Source organism: Cyphomyrmex costatus, unplaced genomic scaffold (genome assembly GCF_001594065.2).
Source record: "Cyphomyrmex costatus isolate MS0001 unplaced genomic scaffold, Ccosl1.0 scaffold275, whole genome shotgun sequence".
In the NCBI taxonomy this organism is placed as follows: Eukaryota; Metazoa; Arthropoda; class Insecta; order Hymenoptera; family Formicidae; genus Cyphomyrmex; species Cyphomyrmex costatus.
The window spans coordinates 199,765-225,715 of record NW_017276855.1 but is presented as its reverse complement, the minus strand read 5'-3'; the positions used below and the strand labels follow the sequence as shown (position 1 = coordinate 225,715).

Below are 25,951 nucleotides of genomic sequence, written 5' to 3'. Positions count from 1 at the left end.
GTTATTAAGTCGTAAAATTAAAAAAAAATCCTGTTCGTAGCGTATATGTTTTATTTCCTTTTTGCTTCAAATTATTTAAAATAATAATACGTAATATATTTCTTTGAAGTAGAAATTTTTATACATGCTGAGATGCAAAGAACGCGATCTACAAAATGCACTTTCCACGATGATTGACATTCAACGTAATGATTAACAGCGTGTGCTATGCGTCAAGTTACGAATAACGGAGAAGCGACGTGCGAAGTCAATATGTTCAAGTAATAAGGGTCAATTGCGAACAGCGTCGATTGACGTTCAAAAATCGTCAAAACGGCTTGATTTTGGCTGAAAATTTATTGAAAAAAAAAAAAAAAACTTGGAACACGCCTTTCGGAGGCAGATTTTTTTTGAAGTTATGTCAAACTACACAAATTGTGAGGGTGTCTTCCAGCAGTTGGCGCAGCAGGGCAAGGCGCTCTTTAGGGTATCCTTGAAGGCGTCACGGAAGTCGCGGTTGAAATACGCATAGATGAGTGGATTTAGGGCGCTGTTGAAGTAACCTATCCAGAAAAGCACCGATACCACCGTGTCCGGGCAATAACAGGCTTCGCCGCATAATGACGTTGTTAGATACCTGAAGAATAATAAACAAAAAGAGTTCATCTTTTCTACATTTAAAGATAAAGAAGGTTATTAAATCTATTTTTAAAGGTCGAGTGTTATATAAATATATGTAAAGAAATTATCTCCGATTTCATAAATTTATATTTGAAAGAAATTAATTTAGAGTTACATTTCAAAGAACCATAATATGATTCAATATATTTTCAAAAAGGCATAATATGAATAACTGAACTGAAAAATATAAATGGAAAATGACTCTTTTGCAAATTTTATAAAACATAAGAATGTGATATATTATTCATATTATTCTCTTACTTTTTTTTGTTATAAAAAATTATTTATTGTGTAAAAAAGGTGTTTTTTATTTTTTCGCAAGAAATGCAATACTATAAATAACATAATAACGTAAATTATTAAAGACAATCCACTTCTCACAGAGAAAAAAGCGTTTTGGGAATAATGCTATGGTAGCATCAATAATCGAGCGCGTGAGATAGATTGTAAATCTGTAGGAAAGAGATCAAGAGAATATATATATATATATATCAGCCAAATACGGTGCGCCATAATTTTCAATAAGGACGTGTACTTCAGTGCGATGTTAGCCGTACCTTGAAAGCACGAATATAGAGCTCAGATATATTTATGGGATTTGTTTTATGCTAAAACTACATTGGGGAAAACGAGTTTTCTCTACGTGTGCCTCATCTGTTTTTCTACAGGCATCTACACTGGGTATTTCGTATATACATGCATCTGCTGCATTATGTGTAGATTTCAAATCAATATTTCAATATTGCCTTGCCCTACGTGGGTGAAAATCGACGTGAAAATAAGATTCATGTCCTGAATTCAGCACACGTAACACCCACAATTTTGTAACGAAATTCGAAATTTCCTATGATTTAGAAAGGTGTTATTACGCTTGCAAAAATGCAACATAAATTCTCAAAGTTTTGGTTAATGAGGTAAATGTTTGATGGTATATCTACTAAACAGAAACTGTTATATTCTGGCAATTCGTGAAGTTATCACGTCAGTTACTAGTTTAAATTAAGAGAGGAATGATGCTTGTAGTTCGATATAGTTATTTCTAATTTAGATTCCAAAATTAAATTAATGAAAGATGAAGAAGAGTAACAAATAATTTTAAAACTATATATGTTATTGTAAAAATTTAGTGCGATTTTCTCTAAGAGAAAGCTTATTTTATGCAGTTCACGTCACTAAAAGATTGCTTCATTGACTAGAATATTGGATATTTTATATAAATTGAAAAATGCTAAAAATGTAATGCAACCGCGTATTTTCGACCATATAGTCGTATCATTATTAATGCGCATCGATTTACTGATATAGTGCAATATTAAATGGACGTGGATTTGTGGTTACAGTTATCTCCGTTTGACGAAAATTATAAAGCCACCGATATCAATCAAACAAATTGGACTTTGAAAACGCAGTTGATCTCTTCAGTATAACTACATCCGCTCCTACGGATTTATCTCGCTGTATTGTTTTCCAATATACATCTATTGTTATTTCTGTAGCACGTCTCGTAAAATATATGTCACATAGAGAAAGAAGAACAATATTGAATACATAATAAAATAAAAATCTAAAATGTTAGCAGGTTAACGGGATTGGGATACAAAAATGTGTAAGTAACTATAAACGTTAAAGGACAAATTAAACAGTTCTAAGTACTGATATTTGGAGATTTTCTTGAAAACACATTAAATTCATACGATAAAAGTGAATCGATTGTATAAAAGTCGATAACGCGATTCGGAAAATGGCCGAACTAGGAAACTAACGCGAGCTTTTAGGTCAGTAGAATGATGCGCTTTGTGCATTTGCATGAATAAAAATCGAGTTGCAAAATCGAGGTGTTCCGTTGCACGTCCATATATCTGCATTGCTTCGCTCTATTTCCATAGAGAGCTCATTTTCCGGCGGAACTTCATTCGAGCGTATTTATTCATCGTCATCATTTGCTGTTTAACGAAATTTCCATGAATTCTATTACGAAACTAATATTGCGCATTCAATAAGAACTAATTTAATATGTAGCATTAAGAATATAAAATAAAATGATATAATATGATCCAGCTTTATACACACTGAGAAAAGTTCATTAAATTTTAATAAATATTTCTTTGAATATAGTCCTAGCGGAATATTTATTAAACGTAAAGGTATATTTATTAGACACAAAAACCATTAGTTTGATTCAACTATTATTTTTTTATTTATTTAAATATTTACTTGCCATAAGTAAATATTCTGCTAGGACCATTCAAAGAAATATTAATTAAAATTTATTAAATTTTTTTTTAGCGTGCAAGGACATATAATAATTCTAATTTTACTTACAATATAATTTTAAGATTATCCTTGTATAAAACGCTCCATTGAATCTTTTTAATGTAATTTTAATAGCAATTTTAAGAAGCTAATCTGTAAACGACAAACTTTCCGTAGCAATTTAAAATTAAAGTACTTTTTCTCATTCTATTTTAAACTCCTTTATTCTCTTGTTACTTTCCAGGTACATAATCCTAAAACAGTTTTACTGCAAAATCCTCTCCTTTAGGGATAAACTCATCTAAGTGATAAGTGACCACATCACGTATAATTATTACGTGCCTAAAGGAGTTTGCATCCCAAGGCTAAACTTTCCGAGATATCCACCAATCTCATGTCTGTTTCTCACATTATCTATTTTGAATTTTGGATCGGAAACGCTTTGAGACAAAGTTTTTTCTTGGTCCCCCGAGTCTCTCTGAAAGAGACCTTCATATTCCGCTACGGTCGTGGCGCTTAGTCAAGCAAATAGTCAAACTGCGAGCAAGCTTGCGGAGAGAGTAGGGTAAGCCCTCGACAAACTCCATAGAGATGCACTTTCCGAGCTTGCATTAATAAAACATGGGGCGGACGAGATCGTCTCTTCCTCCGCTAACTTTAGACATTTGGCATCAGTAAAGCTTTTCCTCCTCTTGCCTTCTTTTCCTTTCTCTCTTTTCTCTTTCTCTCTTACTCTTGACAAAACGATTCGATATATAAATTCTACAAAGCAAAGCAAAGGCTAAATATATTTTCACTCGTTTTGTTTGATGAGCTCGAGTTATCCTTTGCGTTCTTTCTTTTAAAGAAATTTATTGACTTCATTAGAGATTTATTTCTTGTGTGTGTGTGTTTGTGTGTCTAAAATGATTATTGTTGCTTCAACGTTCAATAGTTCGATGAAAAAAAATCGTTCACTAAAAAAGCAAATTAAAAGTAAAGATTCACTCTTTCGATTGTTTTAAATTACATTTTCGTGTAATTTTTACTTTATTCCTAAGCCTTTATAAAGTTTGTGTAAAATTTTTTAATTTGATGGATATCAATTCGTGTCCGTGTAAAGGATCAGTCGGATTAAAATAACAATTACCGATTTCAAAAACAGAGATTTTTATCTTTAAAATGCTTTTTTAATTTTTTGTCTGCGATGATTTTTCACCGAATTACGGTGTTCTGAATATTGCGCAATTTTTAACGTGTTTGAAAGTGTTTCCTATTTTTTGTTGAGTAGTGTATTTTAAAAGATTATTAAGGCAACACCGTCGTAACTGCTCCTTATTGATTTTGATGAGTTTCAGATATGTTGCATCTAAATATTAAGCCCTTTATTTATCTGCTTATCTCAAAATTTAGAGGTAGAAATAACACGAAAATAATAACTTTTTTTATTGCGCAGTAAATATCCTTAAAATTATGAGGTATATGAGAAATATACCTCAGAGATATTTTGCACAAAAGTTTTATAGTATTTTATACTATTAATATATGGTATTCATATTTTCTTAATGTCAAAAATAAAAAAAATCCTTTTTTTAAAGAGGATTTTTAAACTTTGAGATAAGCAATCAAAAAATAAGAGTTTAATAATTTTTGATACTCTCTACACCTACAACATCCCTATCTAAAGTCTATCAAAATTGATGAGAGACAGATTGCTTACAGTTACAATTGTCTTGTAAGATAGGCACTTTATTTACTTAATTTAATGTTACACAAAATGCTTTAAAATTCTTAATTTATTTAAATTGAATTAATTCTATTTTTTTCTTTATATTGACGAGAATTCAAATTAAAAATTTAAATCATACATTTGCTTTTCTATTTTACATTTCATTGGTATCTTGATCTTTATTAGTTTTGCCTTTTCGACAAATTTTTCTCAATTAGAAATATTATATAGAATAAAATCTTAATCAAATTATTTGAAAAATGTTTGGATCATTTTTTTTTTTCTAAATGAAGTCATAAAACTTATTTTTAAGAAATTGAACTATTAAATTTTTTTCACTTGATGCTCACCAGAGGAAGAACGGCAGCCAACAAAGGAGAAACGCCCCCATAATTATACCAAGTGTTCTCGCAGCTTTGTGTTCGGCTCGCCAACTTTTTGTTTGCTGTCGTATCGAAGTACCTGAAACACAAAAATGATCAAATTATGTCGTAATGCTGACTTTTATAGGAAATTTAGTATTTTACAATTAGTCTTAATCAAATAATTAAGCGTCTAAAATAAGTAGATTTTAATTTATATCTCACATAAAACAAATCTCAAAAAAGGATTGTTGGATGGACAGAAATATCACAGTCTCTTATGAAAATTTTATGGATAATTACTATATCTGTAATTATGTATTAAATATGCGCGTTGCGTATAACGTAGATTTATGTGTGGGGTATAAAGCATGGGTATTAACATAATACATTCCATTACACGCGTTGAATTGGTAAATTTTAATTCAAATTCAACTAGAGTTGTTTACATAATTATCATTATAGAATGTAAACTAGATCCGATATGCAGTTCTAATAATAATATTAAAATTATAATGGTTCTTCTAGTATAATAGTCAATTTTATATTTTTTTATAGAAATCCATCGTCATGTTAATGAGACATTCAGTTACACACATAACTTTCAACCTTTAATTAGTTACGTGGGTTGATAACGATTCCACTCTGTAATTTAGCGAAGTCAAATTGATTGTTGATTACTCGAAATTAAACGGAAACTCACATAAGATAATTAATTTCTATAATTAACTTCTCTCTTTGATTAGTTTCTTCCTCTTTTTTATCTTTAGCAATTTATTTTTATTTTAATAACTTTGATTTCACGATTTAAAGGTTATAAAGTTAAAAAAAGAGCAATTCAATCATTGCATTTTATGTTTAAAATCATAATATTTTATGGTATTATTTAATTTTTGAAGCACGATTTAATTTTTTTTTTGGTATTTTATCTTTTATGATTTGATTTGAATTTATCCCTTTATTTTATTTTATATTACTTATTTGTTGAGTTTTCTAACGCACGGTTTAATATGAAATTCTTATTAATCGATATAAATAATTTATTAATCATAATATATATTTGTATAAATATATTAAATTGTTTCTTAATTTCAATAGAAAAATTCTGTATTTGGAGAGAGAATTATAAAGATTATAAATAATTATAAATGATTTTACTGTGTTAAATCATAGTGAGAAATTTCTTAGTAAACACAAATTGTTCTTTAAAATAACTAAGATTATAAATAATTATAAATGATTTTACTGTGTTAAATCATAGTGAGAAATTTCTTAGTAAATACAAATTGTTCTTTAAAATAACAGAAATATAATTAGAAATATAATAAGTTATGCGCGATGTAACGCAATACATCAAGTTCGAAGAAAGAAAAAAATTATAATTATTGAATAATTTGTTTGTATTGTTTTAATCCTTGATTTATTCTCTGTATTTACAAATTAATTATAATATATTTAAGAATGTAATATAATTAAATAAAGGTATTGAGATTCGCGAAAAAATTCAGATTAGTAAAGCGTTAATCGATGAATTCAACGAGATATAATAAAAAATTACTGTTCCCCCTTCCTCCTTCTCTCTCTCTCTCTCTATCTTTCATTTTTTCTCGAGTTTCTCCCGAGAGCTTTCCTGCAAAAGCCATTAAAAGCCGGCCTACCCAATTCTGATATAATTACCTTGCATAACGTGCCATCGAGCGTTGTTATCGTAGCGCACAACTGTGATAATCGCACTGCGAACGAACATCATCATACACAGAAATTTTTCCACAAGCTATTAACACGCACTGGCCATTTAATCTCGTCAGTCAGTGTTCCGCGAGAAAGTTTCTGCCGTCGTAAAAGAACTCTCTTTTCAGGGGAATAGGTAATAATTTTTATATGCAGAAAATGATACTCGTAAAACGACTCATAGATGTTTATCATTTAAATTCGAAATTTAATAAATTATATATCAATTGTACGGTCGTAAAAAGAATTTAATATTTGTTAATAAATTATATTTATTAAAATTTAATTGAATCATATGATGTAAACATATAAAAATGTTTACCTAGATGACTTCTTTCACTTAATCAAAATATTTATTAAATAAATTATATTATTAAGTATAATAATGCGCTATTTATATATACTTTATAACTCCACAAGAAAAAAATTTTTACACCCGTTTTATTTAGCTAAAAATAATTCTTTTCTATAGAAGAAATGTGTGGATTACTCTCTCACGTGTTAGCAGTAACTGAAAATTAATTACAGGATTTATGCGCTATTTTATGCATTCTGGTATTAAAGTAATTTCGATTTTTGTGCTGCATCTATAAGGTATCTACTCCTCTTGGAGCAAATAATAATATTCGTTCTTAAGTAATTTAAAATTACATTATTTAATTGTGCGAAATATATTTTTGATTTATACCACATTATTTATACAAGTAACTTTGATTTTTATGTTGTAACCTTTAAAATGCCTTTTTATGTTGATACTTGACGCTCATTTTTAGCGTCAAAATAAATTATATGATCAAAATTGATACTAGACAAAAATGTATATGAAAAGGGTATAGTGTTATGCATGTAACGTCCAATTTTAAACCGAGCGATCTGATGCTGAAAGTTGAATTTATCTATACCAGCGTCAAAATTGAAACTACGTGATCACACTGTGACGTTGTTTTCCAATGTCTTATGAAATGAAAGATTAAGAAACCTCTCTGTTTACACCAGAAACATAATTACCATAAAATTTTTTTAAAGGCTGCAGTGTAAAAACCAACTATATGGATATGAAAGCGCAAAATTGTAGATTAATTACACATAATTAATTTAATTATCTCTTTCATTTTAAAGATATTTTATGCTGATTATATTTCTGATATCAAGAAAGAAGTCTTTTAAAGATTGTAAAAATTAAAATTACTTGAAACTAATAGCATGAATTAAAGTTATCTTTTGTATAGTTAAATAACCTAATTTTAACATTTTAAATAATTTAGAAATAAGTATAATATAAAAACGAATGTACTGTTTGTTCCAAGAGAGAAATACTTTAAGAAATGCAGTGCAGAAATCAAAATTACTTTAATATCACAGCGCCTAAATTTTATAATTTGATTTTCTGAATCATTCGTTAATACATAAGGCGAACTCACAGCCAATCCTTTTTCCATTGCATAACAAATTTTTTGGCTAAACAAAATAATCGTAAAAATTTTTTCTCATAAATTTATAAAGTACAGAAATAGTGTATCACAATAACTTCTTTATTAAATTTTGATCAAGTATAGAGAGACTAGCTAGACAGAAGTCATATAAGTCATTTTTTAATAATAATTATAAAAATATAATATTTCGGTATTTTAGGTATTTATATTTAATCCCGCTTTTATTCAACAATTGAAATAAAATTACGACAAATATTTCCTTAAAAAGAATCGTTTTAGTGAATTTTTTTGGTAGTTCAGTAATGGAGACTTAAAAGTTTCATCAGTTTATACAGAAATCGTGAATCCGTAAGTACCCTTCCGGATGTGCAACGGGACTCAGAAAACCGCAGACAGAGAGAATTCACTCGGGGTTATATTCGGGAAAGAGAGACACGCGGGGTAGTTGTTGTTTAGATAATACGAGAATGGAAGGAAGAGTGTCCGTCCGGACAGAAGGCTGAAGGGTTCGCGTGCTCGAGCGTACTGAGGCAGATTTAGGTTGGTTGGTTGGTCGATGCTCAGCGCTTTCGTGCAATCAATGCTCTCGTCTATCAAGATATAAGAAGCGCCTCTACATACAGGGTGATTTTAACGAGAAAGTATAAGGGCCTACAAATTTTAGAGTTAATCCTCGATAATAAGTGCGTACCAATTTGTTAGAATTTAAATACAAACTTACATATGAGCGAAAAGAAAAAATGTCATTCAGATTTTATCTTATATTTTTAAATCATAAATTTTTTTTATATGGAATGATGCGTAATGTTATGCTGAATTAACGTATTCACGTTAAAAATTATTTTAAAATTAGAAATAAGAATTTATGTATATACATAATTATATATGATATCTGTTCCAAGAATATTTTTATTAATAGAAAATTTAGATTTATATAATATATTTTTAAAACGTAATTTAAGTTTCATATAATTTTTGAAAATTATTTATTTCGTCTAATGTTTTGTATTTTATTATTTATAATAATTTATAAAAACCTGTGCTTTTTTAGTACTAAATATTAAAGTTTTAAATAAAAAGTCTCATAAGTCTCATTCTCTACAAGATACTTGTAAATTAAAATATGTACATATCAGCAGCGTATTCTCTGTTACTAATCACCCTGTACATGTACATACGTGCGCAGAACAATCGGAGATACAAGGCAATCCGACCTTATTTCGCATCGTGTAATTTTACGAACTTAAGTTGCGTCTTAATATGTCGTTACTTGGTGTCTCCAGGGAAATATCTTTAACACTTTTGTGGCCCAATTTTTTCTCTTTTTAAAACAAATGGATAAGGACAAGTGGATATAACAGTGATGAGCAATGATATACTATCGCAATCTCTTCAGCTAATCAGTATTTCACTTTTCTAGATGAAAAGCTAAACCTCTGTTGCGTGTGAAATTTGTTAATATGAAAAAATAGTACATTATATTATATATATGTATTTTGTGGGTAAAATATCTTGTATAAAATTTATAAATATTATTTATTCTTCATTTATATAGTTATATATATTATATACACATAATGTACGCATATGTTTGTAATTAATTATACATAATATTTCTTTATGTTTGTCACTAAAATTAAATTATAACGCTATTAAAATTAAATGTCTTTTGTTAGTTTCTTAATTTAGTAAGTTACAATATTTTTGCAACTTTTAAGATTACAAGATATTATATTATACATTAATGTTTTTTTTTTCTATTAGTTAATATAAATCATTTCTATGTAGTGATTTCAAAAAATTATAGTTACAAAAATATAGTTTATTTTATTTGAAAAATGTTTCTATATATACCATTTTTTATGTTTAATTATTTTTAATTTTTTCTCTCTCTCTCTCTCTCGCTGTCTCTGTACCTCTTCTTTCCTGCATATTAAGCAATATATAATTCATGCTAAATGTAATGTGTCTTGTCACAAGTGACACGATAACGAGCGGGTAATAATAACTCAATTAAACCATAATCAATAGCGGATCGAAAAATCGACTCGTTCAAATTACATTCTTTGACACAATATCCTGTTAAACTTCGAGTTTTTCCACTCGAACTCCGAGTCAGGATAATATAATCGCATAATGACGTACTTATGTAATTATGATGGCAGAATTCCATCATCGTGGAAATTGTCCAGCGAAATTTCACTAGCAAAAAAGAGATGTTTTTACTATACTTCGTGAAGATTCTCTGTTCGTCACTCTAATTTTGTCCACAGTACGCAACTCTGTCGGCTTTGGCAATTACATCTGTTCCATTTCTTGCTAACTGACAGACGGACAGGCAGATAAACCGGCTGTTAAACGTACACCAGTCTCAAACTGACAAATGACCTGTTCAGACTCTTAGAAATGATTTTTTTTGCAATAAAAAGATTGAAAAATATATTATAATAATTATAATAAACATTTAATAAATATAATAAATTTTTTTAGGTATAATATTATAAATTACTGATATATTGTAATAAAAATACTTGTGATATTCAACAACTTTGTTATCTTGTATTTGAAATGGATAGCTATTTGATGTTGCTGTCGAGTTTCCTATTGTACAGGCCAATGAACAAATGGTACCTCAAATTTGACACGTCATCCACGTCATGAGGTTTAACTCTCCAGATAGCAAACACGAGGCTTTATTTAAATGTCAGATGGGATAAGATGTGATTATAACGGATGAATTACACTCAATAGAAATAATGGTGGATGAATTATATCATAATTCTTTCATTCATTGTATTATATATGCAAGATAAAATGGACAAATAATTTTTAGGACCTTTCATCAGTTTTTTGTCAAATGTTGCTTATACAATTTTTTAAAAAATTTATATAATTTTCTGGTAAATTGTAATTCCTCAATAAAATTTTTATGATACAGTAACTTTTTAGTATCAAAATGATTGATTGCAAAATTATTTAAAGAAAGTTTATTTAAATTAAAAAATATTTAGAAAAAATAGTAATATGTATTTAATTATTAAAATTACTAAGATGATAATAAAAAATTACTAACTAAGGAAAAAACTTGAATTTTTAAAAATTAATCTAAATTACAAAATTCACATTACGAAAAAATAATGTTCAATGTCTTCTTATGTACACTGTTAAAAAAGACATGAAATTTCATGTAAATGTAACGGAAGCAAATTTCAAGCAGATACATTAAAATTGTTAAATCTAACAATAAGTTACTTATAATTTTATGCTCGATCATTGACAACATTGAACGATTTTAATGTACCTGCTTGAAATTTGCTTCCGTTACTTTACATGAAATTTAATGTATATATTTTTAACAGTGTATACAAAGAGAGAATTCACTATTGAAGTCTTAATAATTCCATTTTGTTCTTCTATATGACACGTAATTTTGTCGTCCATAACTAACTGAAACGAGTCGTTTCTTCTTCCCGGTCGCGTCTATTATTGGGAACGTGATTCGCGAGGAGATGAGATTGATATAGATGTTGCATATCGAGTTGCCACCACAGAGATACACGACATACGATACAGATCTCCATGGAATGTTTCGACGGAACTGTACGCATTATTCTCTCTCGCAACAACCAGACGGTATTGTGCTCTGCGGAAAAGACTATTAAAGAGAAAACTAAAATAGCTGTGCGAAAAGTGTCAGGCATCGATATTCACTTCTAAATCTGGATTTCTAGAAACTATATATGTATATAAACTATAAATTTTATTTTATTTTAAAATTTAATTTTGAACAAACAAAATAATTTTTTAGTTACATATTCTCTCTATTATATAAATTATTATATAAATATGTAACATATGAACTTTTAATTTACTATCTTCTTTCTTTACTTCTGCAATTATTGTATACTTATTATTCTATCGTACACATTTTCGCGTGTTCTGCAATAATAATATTTAGTTCAATCACTTATAGTATTCTTAATAATTTTAATAAATTAATAGCAAAACGCGATAGTCTTCATCGACAAGAAATGAAATTTAACGCGTGCTCAATCGAACTCGCATCGAGATTTGACCCCTGATATACCGCTTCGGTGGTTAATAGGCGTGCAACGTGCAGCGTAGCTGAAATGCACCATCCTCGGAAATCGGTCTACGCCTTCATTCCATCTAACCACTTTAATGATGCATCCCTGACGCGGTTGCACGTATATACACATAGACCGCATCACACATACGCACGCAGGAATGATATGTACTTAGCTAAATGTCGACGTTTCTGAAAGGCCTTTCGCAAAATTAGGTCGCGAGGTGTACGAGGAGACAAGCGTTGCGCGGGCCTACAGTGTGAGAATCAGGCCATCGTTCTATATATCGATTCGATTCGATTGGGCGATTTCGAAGTATTTTCGTGGAAATAAAATGGAGATGTGAAAAAAATAAAAATAATCTGACGCGTGTAATGATTAAATTTGTGACAGTTAATTTAAGAATGTGATTGTCAAGAGTTTTACACACACACAATATACAATATATGCGCATATATACACAAATAAATATGTGTAATATATATGTATATATACATATATGCATATAACATGTCATAAAAATGATTGCGTGGAAACTATGGGTTATAACACACTAAAAAAGCTTAAGCAGTAAACGAATTAGTCACTCACATTAGAGACCGTAATATATTGATTTCTTTACTATATACTTCCGTCTTACTGCTTAGGCTTTTTTATGTGCCATGGTCCTATGGCATGCAAAACAAACGAAAAGACAATAAGTAAGAAATATAAATCGATCAACATCAATCCAACTTCTAACAGATCATTAACTTGTAACAGAAAAAAAGAATCATAAATCATTTTATGTATGATACTTAGCATTTTTCTTGACAGTTTCTCGCAGTTTCTGAATTATTCCTTGTAGAAAGATAAAGGAAGATATTCCAAAAAACTTCCCTTGAAATGAATTTGATAATATTACCTTAATAAAAATATATAATAATACTCCAATAATAAATAATTCTTCATATAAATAATAAATCTTTTAATAAAAAAAATAAAATTTTAATGAGAGTAATAATAAAAATCTTTATAAAATATATTTCGTGATTAATATGTTGCAAAAGTAAAAAAGGCAAATAAATAAAAAATATAAAAAATAGACTTTATCTTTTAACAAAATTGGCTGTCATCGATAAAAAGCAATTTTCGTCATGTTGTTTTAGACTCCTCCCATAAAATTGAAGTTCACGTAGACACAATCACGTTAAGCTGTCGATACTTCATGGTCGATTCGCCTGCCAATAAGCTTTTCATTTAGCCGCCACACTTTTATCATCGATAGACACATATTATGGCGTGACTTCGCGCAAGTTGTAAAATAGAAAATGGAAAAGATCGGAACTGCACTCGTGAACGTCCAGAATGACGAATCGTACAAAGCAGAAGCTGATCCAGCACTGTTCAGTTCGTGGAACGGGAAACTGTAATCCGGCAGAGCCACCCGGTGTATGTTCCCATACGACAATTCTCTCGAATAAAAAAGCGCCTAATCTCCGAAATAAGCTCGGATTATTTCTTTTATTTTTTTTTTTTTTTTTAACAGAAAAGATATTAATTAGAAATTTAGATATTTAGAAATATTTTTTGTTGATTAAAAATATACTCATATTTCTCTGACTAACTACCCACGTATTTATGGAAATATGCTCTGATGTAGGATATGAACAATAAATTTTAGTGACGTAAGGTACAGCGTGTAAATGGATCGCTTTCACAATTACTGATATTGATCGATTTTCCTTCATCGTTTTTTATATTATGATTATCAAGACTTGATGAATTTAATAGCAAAAAAATTAGTGTGGAAAAGATGCGTAATTCCATTACAGAGGTTTTATAGAGTATTTCCTACGCACGCTCTAACTTGTAAAGCACATTCTCTCAGTTTTGTTTGTTACAGAAAGTTGATCAAGATTTATTCGACCTAAATTTATTCCATGAGAATATCCGAAAAACTACGGCAAATATTCGCATTTTATTAGAAATTTGAGATTTGAAGTCAAATTTTCATGAAAAATGAGGCAATTTTATATAATTTTATAGTATGTATATCACACACACACATATATATATCGCACATAATTGATATAATATATGTTTATAGTATAATTTTTATAGCATCATTATGTTCATAATATTATTATATTTATGTGTTCATAGTGTAATTTCTCATTTTATGTGAATTGCTAAAATTAAATTTATAGTTCTAATATCAATTTTAGTATTACATTTTTTATATTATATATATTAACATTTTCAATAAAGCAATTAATAAATGTAAAATTTTTTATAAATTAAATGCTATATATAGAAGAGATATCGGAATTGATTTTAATCTAAAAGTATCAAGACTCCTATAATTTCTTAATTATAAATAAATTAAAATAAGAAACTTGTGAGACATTTTTATATGTTTGACGATCTAGTAAATTGGGTAAGTTGTATAGAATTTTATATATATTTTTACTTCTTCATATTTCTGATCTTTAATTCGCGATTGCGTTTGCAAAAGATTCGATCTTGTGAATGAATCGAAACGAAGCTAAATTAGCAAGTAACACGACATCACGAGAAGGGCAGACTCGGTCTCTCGACCCAGCAAGCTGAGGTAGGTCAGTGAACGCGACTGCAGCAGCCAGCCAGTCAGCCAGCTCCAACGGGAACACCCTCCCGTCCGGGGTAGCACCCTCTCGCCCGCGACTTGTTCGCTCAATATCTGGTGAATGCGTTGCGGGAGTGAGAGAAAACCGAACTAGAAAAAGAGAGTAAGCGAAAGAGAGAGAGAGAGAGAGAAACAGAGGGGCAAAATTTTAAGGGAGGATAGGTAAGCTGCAAGGAACGAAAGAGGGGATAAATTTTTACGTTATGGTCACAGAAGATCGCGAAAAGATGCCCCATACTTTTGTACATTTATTTGTACATCTATTTGAAATATAGTTGATTAATTTCGCACGAAAATAAAAACGAGGGACCACAGTTCGATTATGAACGTAAGCTCTTTGCATCACAATTACGATCCTTAATGAGATTTAGTAATTCTGAATTCGTCAACCTCTCTGAGAGCTTAAAAAACTATCACCGACGCTTCTATTCGCGTGGAACTTCGCTTCAGCGAACTTTTAATGGGGTTGGTAGCGAGGATACCTAAAGTTGAATGTTAAAAGTGGCGAAACGAGATGAAGTTTGATCGAATTTGTAATTTTTAACGTTATATACCTTTGTAACTAAACTTCAAATTGAAATTGTAAGATGAAAGGGACAAAGATGTAATACAACATTAATTTATTTTAATAACGTCTTATTAAGTCGAGCTTAATAAAAGTAATAATAGATGACTAATAATATACATATGCAGCTATAAAAATTACACACACAATAAAGATCTTAACAAAATAAAATCTATAAAAATAATAACAAAAATAATAAAATTTCAAGAAATTAAATCTGATAAAATGAAATACTCTTAACGTGTGTCTTATAATACAATTCAGTTAAAATTATTTTAAAAGATTTACAAAGTTATATTGTACTTTAGATATGAGCGCATCACGTATATTTACCGCGATATGTAATATTCTAATCGGAACGTGATCTGTGTAGCGTCTGTGGATCGCGACGTGGTTGTGAAATCATCTCGATTTGTGGCTTGGAACAATGTCGATCGTGATTCGCATTCACGACGCATACACACGTTATATCTACGTATAAATTAATTGCAATTTGCCGTAACCAGATTGCCTGTAAGCTGGCAGTTGTATGGCCACAATATTCCTCCGTAAAAGCTATCGTAACCGTAATCATGCAGTAATTGATACGTTTCTATATCTTGCTTGTGAAGTAATATTCTTCCAGCGAGACAAAACACAAAGTATTGATCACGGTTGCCACAGGTGTCAAATATTTTTGTTAGATATTTTATGAATTTTTCAAAGGACGTCAATATTTTAACCGTGCTTTTATACAGGAGCACAAAGGTTTTTATAAACATACACGAGAGAGAGAGAGAAGGGGAGAAGGGAGGGGAAGGAAAAGGGCTGTTGAAAATCCCGCGGCAAAATCGTACAATATATTTTGAAATATTTCTCTCTCGATATTGCAATGTATTTTGATCCGTTTGTGTACTGATATTTAAGCCTTTATGTTGATTCGTTTTTTAATAAAAAAAAAAAAGTTTTCATTAAAAATAACAAATGTTTTCATTTATAGAAACGAGGAATATGTTGAAAGATGTTACAGAAATGTCGACAATTATGATTGCAATTTTCCACTCACACTCCATTTATATTTTACATTCTATTTAAAGAATTACAAAAAGCTATTAAATACCTAGTAAAATTTATTTAAGTTAATACCGGTAAATAAACGCATTTAAAAATAATTTTATAATAAAAATCAACAAGAAACGCAAATATATATTTGCATACATTTTTATTTGTACGATTATTATTCTTACGTATAAATTATTATTTGCATAAATAATTTCGTATGAATTATTACATTAGTTAGTACAGAAGGGTAGTGAATTTGATACGCTGACGTTATTATCATTTATACGAATTCAGTATTATTTGGTATGTTACGTGTACAGTTATATGTATATATCGTATAATATCGGATAATTTTATTTTGTTATTCATAATCAGATCTATTACACACGCAAACACGAAGAATATACACGTCATACAACGCAGTTATTCTACACATTATACAACGTTATCGCCACCCTCGTCTTGTAGAATATAATGCATGATGTATTGCTAGATGATCTATTACTAGATTATGTGATCTATTACTAGACGTGTTTACTTGGCTCGCAGAGAACGAGCAGAGACTATGCTACTCCGCGGATTACGTGTCAAAATTAGAAACATGACTTCCCGGCGTTATTTTCATGTATAAAGTGATGGGATGCCAACTAAGTGAGCTAGAAAAAGAGAGAAGAAAAAGAGGGGAAAAAATCGTCACGAGCTTTTGAATACATCGCTATTGAGAGGATACGAGAAAACTGTTAGAGATGTAACATCGTGATATGAAAAGCGAACGCGAAACCGATCGATTCGTTTCTCCGCATCTAACAAAAAACACATTTTTATTGAAAGCAATTCACCGCAATTCTCGTTTGGTGGGCGTGCGAAACGCGCAACGTATTTGCAAAAAATCCGCAGGGACGAGAGAATTCTCATACACTCTTTTTTTTTTTTCTATACGCCATCAGATAAAACGCTACGGGAAGTGCGCAGGAATTTTTATCATCCTTTTGCAGAACCGTCGCCACTCTCTCGAAGCAAGGAAAATAATATCCGCAAAATCCGTCGCGACGTACATTTCAAATAGAATACTCCACGGGCGTCATTACAAATCGCGTCAGTCACAATATCGAAACAGTATTGTAATGCGTATATGATAACGATATAGATATTTAATTTGTGTCGACGCTAAACGCGTTTGTGGATATAATTGCTTTCTAATGCGATGGATGCCATTTATCGTTCGGCATTTATACCATAATGACACTTTCAATCGATACGTTATTTCGTGCGGAATGTATTCGCAAACCAAAAAGAAAGTACAACCTTTTTTTCGCAACCGTTTGGAGATCGTTTAATTTTAATTTCTTCTTATGTATTTTTCTTCATGAAACCAAAAATTATCATGCATAATAATGACGTTACACTCGAGGAAAAATTGGTATGTTGTGCGTGAAATAAAGTTAAACTTATTCATCATTACGAAATCAATGTCAGTTATGTTTCAATCATTTAAAAAGTAATTCAGAGTTGTTGATGAAACTCTGTGGTTTTTAAAGGATTAAAACATAACTGGCAGCAATTTTTTTTTCATAACAATGTGAATAAAAAGATTATTTTTTATTTTTACGTATCAATTTTTTCTTGAGTGTAGTGTCATTCTTATGACAATTTTTCGTTAAAGTTTCCATGAATAAAAATACGTAAGATGTAAAAATAAAACGATCTTCGGACGATCATGAAGAAATAAAAGTTGTACTCTTTTTTTTGCAAATTATTCAGTTTATATTGTGGAATTTTTGGATTTATCAGGGAATCTGTGATTAAAAGCCAGTTATCATTATTAAAAACTTTTTGTTCTGAAAGACAACTGAGTGAGTACTGTATACTGTATTTTATGCAAAGTGCAATTTTTATAAATATTCATTATATTTCAAAATCAAGTCATAGTAATCGTAGAATTGCTTACCGAAATTTTTGGCTATTTATGGTTGAAAGGATTAATGAAATGTTTTCCGATTTTCATGTATATTCGCGAGTATCTTATGTTATTGTTAAATTTAATTTGGTTATAAAACAATGCTTTTAATTGTCGATTCAGTTTGAAAGCGGATTCTTGTTGCTCAATTATTTTATTCATTACAAATTTCGATATAAAGGCATTCTAACATTATGTCTTTGTGGTCTTCATTTTTATAATAACAATACAATTGTATTCAGGAAAATGTTTTTTATTAAAAAGCTGAAAATTAATTATTCAGATAAAAACATTGGAACGTTTCTTTTCACACTTTTTATACAATTTCACATATTACGAAAAATTTCAAGAACGATAATTTTTAAATTCTTTAGCTTTAGCTTCTTCTTTTAAGTATATGAACGTAAAAAAGGGAAATGTATGAATATTAAAAATTTAAATATGCGATAGAATTTTCGCTATTGAACTTAATCTTTAAAACTGTTTTTTAAATGCATGTAAAATCATACAAAAAAATGATAAATGATACGAATTTTACTGAGTGTACTGAAAAAGTATAATTCACATATTGAGAGAATTTTATTAATGTTCTTTGCGAGGTTCTTTGTGTCGTTAAAAAGACCGACATAATGAACGTTCTGTCGTGCATTTTTGCACTGCATGTCATTTGCTACGAAATCCGAGCGAAATTTCTCTTCGGATCGATGATTACACGGTTTCGACGTATCAAGCGTAGCGGGAAAAAGGCAAGTGGCCGCGGGCGAAAGTAATAATCTTCGCTTTGTGCACGTCGGCTGAAACATGCATTAAGGCCTTTTGACGAGAGACGACTGATGGAAGGGAAACGCAATTGAATTTGCCACCGCTCAATTTCGTCGATAATTGAGGGACACCATTCTCGCTCCGATACTTTTCGTGCATTTGATGCACAAGGTTTTGACGTCCCTCTTCCCTCCCTCAACCCCATCAAAATTTTCTTCAGCATTGTTTAGCATTTCTATATTATTTTATTGTATTTTTTACCTCTCGTTTTATTTTTTCCTTCGTATTTTATTTTATTTTATTTCCGTTTTTTTTTTTTTCATACTCGCCCGATTCATTCTCGCACTCACCATTCTCGATGTTGAGCTCCGCCGCTGAAGCTCTGTAAGAGGGCGGTCTTCCATAATCACTGGCATCGCTCGGATGAAGCAGCAGCTGGTGCGACGTTCTAGAATGATGTCTGGAACCACTAGAGGAGCGACGTACATGAACGTTGTTCAACACCGTGCTGCTGGATGCCCTACTGAGAGCTGCTCTTTGTCTGACCGCCTCCTTGTAAATCTTGCAGTACATGATGATCATCACGACACCCGGGATCCAGAAAGACACACAGGAACTGATCACCGCATATGGGAGGTTCACCACAAACATGCAAATCTGAGATCGCAGAAGTCGGAGAATTTTCAGTTGATACTTGTAGGATTATTGTGAAAATTCCCTCCTTGCCCCTCACAAATTATAAACCCGTTCAGAATGAGTTTTACAAAAAGTATATGAGACTTTTAAATAATCTCGCGCGGAGTATAAAAAATTAAAAAAATTTTGCATAAATTTGCAATTTGATTTTTTGAATATATGTATAGATAAATAAATGATTTTTTGAATATATGTATAGATAAATAGACCACAGAAAGGTTTGCAAAATTTGTTAAAAAATATAAAAGTGAAAAATTCAATATGTTATATTTGTGAATCTAAAATTAAATGAATGGAAATAATGGATGAAAACCGTTACAATATTACTCTTTTAATACCTACTTTAATAACTTTTAGTTATATTTGAGTAAAATTGAGAGATCGTCAAAAAAACTACGATATTAAAAAGTTTCTAAAATAAGCCATTGAAGTATAAAAAATTTAAAGATACTATTTATAACGAAATTTAAGGGGATATGTTCTTTTAGTTTCTCTCCTTCATCCTTTTCTAAAATCTTCAAATTTCTTTTCCTTTTTTCATTATCAGAGAATATAGCGTCATAGCTAATTTATTACTACAATGTTAAAGTTAATAAATTGCCTTTTGCCAAATTAATATGGGGTATTCTACACTAATTACACGATTAATTATAAAAGAAATCAGCATTCGTTCTATATGTATTTTAAACATAATTATTGGCCTTTGTATTTAATTGACTTTGAAAAGTGATGTGGTATTAGCAAGATACAAATTATGATGTGAAATTAATTTCTCTGTAATTAAGGGATTGATACAAATTGAAGTAATACAGCTTTTCTAACGAGCGAGATTACGAGAGTTATTCATTAAAAAATGTATATACCGATTGAAGAGAGGAAAGATAAATACTGTAATTAATCTAATGCTATCTCTGGAAATTCACTAAATCTTAAGTTGATAAAGGATGTTATAAGCCACTTACATTAATAGCTATTAAGAAAATATTAATTATTATAAGAAAAATATTAATGATGTGTGATACTCAATTGATGTCACCAACATTGATTAATACAGTATTAATAACAGTTAAGAATATAAGAACATTAACTTGAGAAATGTAGTGATTAGCCGGATTCTATTTTTGAAGATCAATTAAATTCGCGGATCAGTAATTACTATGAGGAAAAGAAGTCGTAAGTAGCTGTGACGGTTAAGCGTTGATAAATGAGTCTTATCACTAATAGTTTTCCGATGGCGTACTCCATCAATTAAAAATCGATACCTCACATAAAACTGGAGTGTACGTAAAAATTATAAATTATATCGTATATAATATTGTAATTTGTATCTCTGCTAAATACAACAAAATCATATAACCGAAATATCAATAAACTACACATCGAGACCAATTTTTTTGCGAAAGATAACATATTTTTTTCATTTTCTAACAAAAATTATATATAAATTATTACTATTTTGCTGCTCCATTAATTTTATTTATTGTTCAATAATTTCACATTATTTGTATTTGTTTTGTAGATTTTTTTACATTTTTTAAATAAAAATTACGTTTTATTTTTGATAAATTATTTAAAATTTTCTTTTATGTAAAAAGAAATATATATATATAAGAAAATATTTATATTGCATAAGCGTATTATTGTAACAAAAGCAGAATATCCAGAGTGAAGAATTTTTTGCGATTGATTAACTTTTTCTGAGATATTGATCTATCTGGGTTATCTGTCTTGTAAATATAATAGACAGTGTCACAAGTATAGATTGAACATAGTCGACAGATAATGCGATCGAGAAAATGACAAATAAAGTAATAACATGATACAGGAGGACAATAAGAGTTACAGAGAATACAGAGATATTAAAATGAAGAGTCGTTATTTGATGTACTGTATGAGAGATAAGTAGAGAATCAAATGCTTCAGTAAAATCGAAGCTCTTAAGCAGAAACAATGTATTGATTCGCTTTGAGATTGAATGATATCAAAACACAATATCAAAAAATATTTTGTGAATTTTAAATTTCGAGGCGATAAACACAAAAGTGATGTTCGCGCTATTTTTCGTAAAAGAGAGAGAAGTAATATGAATTAAAATTTTAAAAGTATATTAAAAATATATTTCCTTAAATTTCAATAAATTTCTGCGTTCTTAAATTGAAAGAATAATTTCTAAATTCGTAAATTTTTGCTCTTGTTCTCTTGAGAGTTCTTGAATTTTTAAATTCATAAATTCTTAAAGCAGTATCGACCAAACTACCTGCGGATTCTTTCGACGGAAATCCAGGTGTTGCTGCGTAGTGTACCAGCCCATGAAGATAGGTATAAAGCTAATCAGGGCCGGCAGAGTCCAAGCACTACTCAACATGGCAGTAACTGTTACAGTCCTCATAATGGCTGGGTATTCCAGCGGTCTGACTATCGCATAATACCTATCGACGCTGATACAACAAAGGTGGAGGATGCTGGCGGTACTGAAATAAACGTCCATCGAGTTCCACACGTCGCACATGATACTTCCTAGGAGCCATTTACCACCGGAAAGCTCGACGGAAGCATTAAATGTCATGGCGCACATCGCCACTAGAAGATCCGCCATCGCCAAGGAAACTACATAGCGATTGGTGGGCACCCGTAACTTCCGATGTCTTCTGACGCTGGCGATTACCAAAGCATTGCCTAACAATGCGGTGACAATGATGCTGATCATTATAACGCCCTTAAGGGCGATTAGAGTGATATTTCTTGATTCATCGATAATACTCAGATTGTTTCGAAAAAGGGGAACACCCTCGAGATTTGAAGAAAAGTTGATCGTGAGTATTCGGCGGTAGACCTCCTCATCCGGAGGCTCGCTGACTTCCATCCCAGATCAATATCATATTAAATATTTATCTATTAAAATCCATCGACAGGTTTGTCGATTTTTATAAACGTTTCTGAATCATAACGCTAAGATGGCGATTTAAACATTCCATCTCTTTATATTGCATACAAAAGTATCACTTTTATCATTTTTTTAAACCAAATGTATCTGTTCACTGTAATCCAGGTTTTCCACTTATCCCAATCACTTTCCATAATAATAGTACTCTCATCTTAAGTAGCGATATAATAGATTTTGCACTTTGCTTAAAACAAATCTCTTACATTGTTCGTGAAAGTTTTTGTTCTTTGTAAATTTGATCGTTTATTATTTGTTCCATAATAGATCTGGACTTAAAGGAAGAATTAACTAGTTAAAAAAAAGATTAATTCGATTTTTAAGAAAATATTAGTTTAATATGAAGCACTTATATCAGAGTATGAGTTATAAAAATTGTCGTAAAGAGAAAAAAAGGTTGTGCTTTAAAATAATTAAATAAAATAATTAAATGAAATTACAATTTAATTAGACTAATTAATGGAGAAATATTCGCATAGGTAAACAATGTCATAAACATGCCTGGAATACTAGGTAGGTAATTTAATTAAAATAAATGCGTATAAATAAACATTGAATTATATTCATTAGATTAAATATATAGAAAATACCTAATGTCAGTTTAATTATTTTTATCTTTAATCATTCTTTTCATACGTATCATAAAATTTCGTACATATAATGATCATAAAAATATCGTTTACTTTATAGTAATGTTACAAAGAAATATAACAATAAACTCAGCGTAGAAATGGATATATAATGGATATATAATTTTTTAAACAGAAACTTTCCTTTTCTTTCGTACCCCAGTTACCGATCTTAATGGCGAACATCAAAATTACAATCGTACTGGCTTTTATGTATGCTTGTGTAATCGTGAGTATCTGTAAATACATCTGACTGTATTATTAACGACAAGCCACGAAAACATCCCATCAACGATTTCTCTTTCGTTTTCTTGGAACCGCTACGTTTTATATTCATATGATTACACACGTATAATTTAGGGTCTTCCAATTCCTTTAACGATGGATTGACGAATCAAGTACTGACAGTTCAAAAGACATAAATATAACACTTCATTTCATTACTGACATATTTACAAACAATCACAATAGATTTTCTCAATTCTGTCGCTTGAATTCTCGAATTCGATTAAAATAAATTATCATTCTAATTTATTCTTAGAATAGTTTTTATTTTAATCTACAATTAATACTTTATTTTTAATATTTAACTCTGATTAATTAGTATTTAATATTTAATTTAAATTTTTGTATGTTCTTCAATATTTTATAATTATAATATATATTTAATATATTTTTTTTAACTATGCCATTTCTGAAACTTTTTTCACTGATTTGAATTGATATCTGACACACTATCATTTAATTATAATTAGAATCCTTTTTCTTAATTAGTATTTTAAAAAATATGCTGTAAAGTATATTATATATATTAAAATTTGCATTTGTTTTGAATCTCATTCTGTTATAAAGACACGATGACATTCGTCGCAACAATTTAACTTTGTCGCAAAATTGCTCTACGGTTAATTAGGTAATCTATCAAAATTTCGTTCAAAATTGGAAGGCGACACTTTCCAACTGTCGACAGTTCATTAACATTTATAGCGAAGTTGGTGCAGACATCGACCTATCAGCACAACTTTCCTTGCGAGAAACTTCCTCTCCGGTATCGGAAAGACAACTCGAGCGAAGCTGCAGGAGATTCCCCGGTAATTGCTGCAATTTTGGAAGCTTGATTTATCGTAATCACATGATCGTAGTCGCAACCACATCTTGATGATATTAACGTGGCGAAACTAAATCTTTCCTAATACATTTATACATAATGTAATATCTATTATTAATCAGATACATACATATATATAATAATAAAATATCTATTTAAAAAAAATATAAGATAAAAAACTAAACAAAATCAGTAAAAATAAATAATAGGACGCTACATAATTATTTTCTTTCGTTATTTTTTTTATAAGTGTAAATTTAATTTTATTCTATTGCGCTTAGAAGATTATTAATGATGTTTGTTCGAAAGTAAGCCTTTATTATTTTTTATATAATATCTGTCCTGCGAAGATTACACCGTATTACTTCGAGAGAGAGGGAGAGATAAAAGAAAAAGTAATATCTCATATTAATTTTGCAAACAGCACGGAGGCAAATTTACATCTCGTTTCTGTTAGTAAAGATATTTACGTCACGACGATGCTTTCTGAAATTTTAATAACGATACATACGAACGTGTATAATAGATGTAGATCACTTATGTTGAAAGTGGTTGAAATTTTGAATCTAAAGTAGGAATACAGATATACGTAATCTATTTTGACGCGGTTTTTTTCAAGATGCACCTTACGTATACAGCTTTTTCATTACGTAAGCTTATAAAATTTTTGAGCTCGTATAAAACTCGCATGTGACGAGAATTTAATTTGAAAATTGCGAGAAAATATTTGCCTCTTATTCTACATTCATAATTCTGAATATGACGTATGATTTAATTTTATGTAACAATGATTTTTTAAATAAAACAATAAACGTTTCAGAATCCTCTTCTCTAAAAATAAAAATATTTATATTCTATCTAAAAGAGAATTATCTACAATTTTATATATCTTATATGTATATATATGTATGTATGGATATTTTTTAAATAAGAAATTTATTATTAAAAAAATTTTACATAACTGACTTTTAGACGACTTTTATACAGAAATATTGAAAGTGTCATGATTGTTTTACGCAATTAAGTTTCTAAAATTGGGAGACATATTGAATCCCGTTTCCTTGCCAAGAAATAATTTTTATTATAAGTTTAGCGGCTTGTGCGAGAGAGAGAGAGAGAGAGAGAGAGAGAGAGAGAGAGAGAGAGAGAGAGAGAGAGAGAGAGACAGATTTCCATATTAAGTTAAATATTAATAATCACAGCTTTTGTGGATGTTTAACTTTCCCTGGATTACACTAGAAATATTACTTGAGTGCCTCCGTATATTGTTTTATCCTTATTATTCAATGTTAAACAATAAGATGATACACGGGGGCACTCTGTTAACATTTCCGAACGTAGTCCTGAGCGATAGAAATGTGAACAGTAAG

General features: G+C 29.9%; 1 protein-coding gene across 1 annotated transcript; it reads right to left on the bottom strand.

The window, feature by feature from the left end:
- Positions 1-363: 363 nt before the first annotated feature.
- On the bottom strand, positions 364-22,766 carry LOC108774799 (octopamine receptor beta-3R). Its single transcript, XM_018540999.1, has 4 exons — positions 22,161-22,766; positions 19,558-19,864; positions 4,972-5,083; positions 364-616 (listed from the first exon to the last, which is right to left on the bottom strand). The coding sequence occupies exons 1-4, from the start codon at positions 22,764-22,766 to the stop codon at positions 406-408; spliced, it is 1,236 nt and encodes a 411-aa protein (XP_018396501.1). The 3' UTR covers positions 364-405.
- Between the last annotated feature and the right edge of the window lie 3,185 nt (positions 22,767-25,951).

Bases quoted from the DNA above. Each gene is read 5' to 3' on its own strand.
- LOC108774799 (XM_018540999.1), bottom strand. From the start codon at position 22,766: ATGGAAGTCAGCGAGCCTCCGGATGAGGAGGTCTACCGCCGAATACTC. The intron at 5,084-19,557 runs GTGAGTGCGAGA...TTTGTGTTTCAG, and splicing joins GGAGCTCAACATCGAGAATG to GTACTTCGATACGACAGCAA. The intron at 617-4,971 runs GTGAGCATCAAG...ATTATTCTTCAG, and splicing joins TGGCTGCCGTTCTTCCTCTG to GTATCTAACAACGTCATTAT.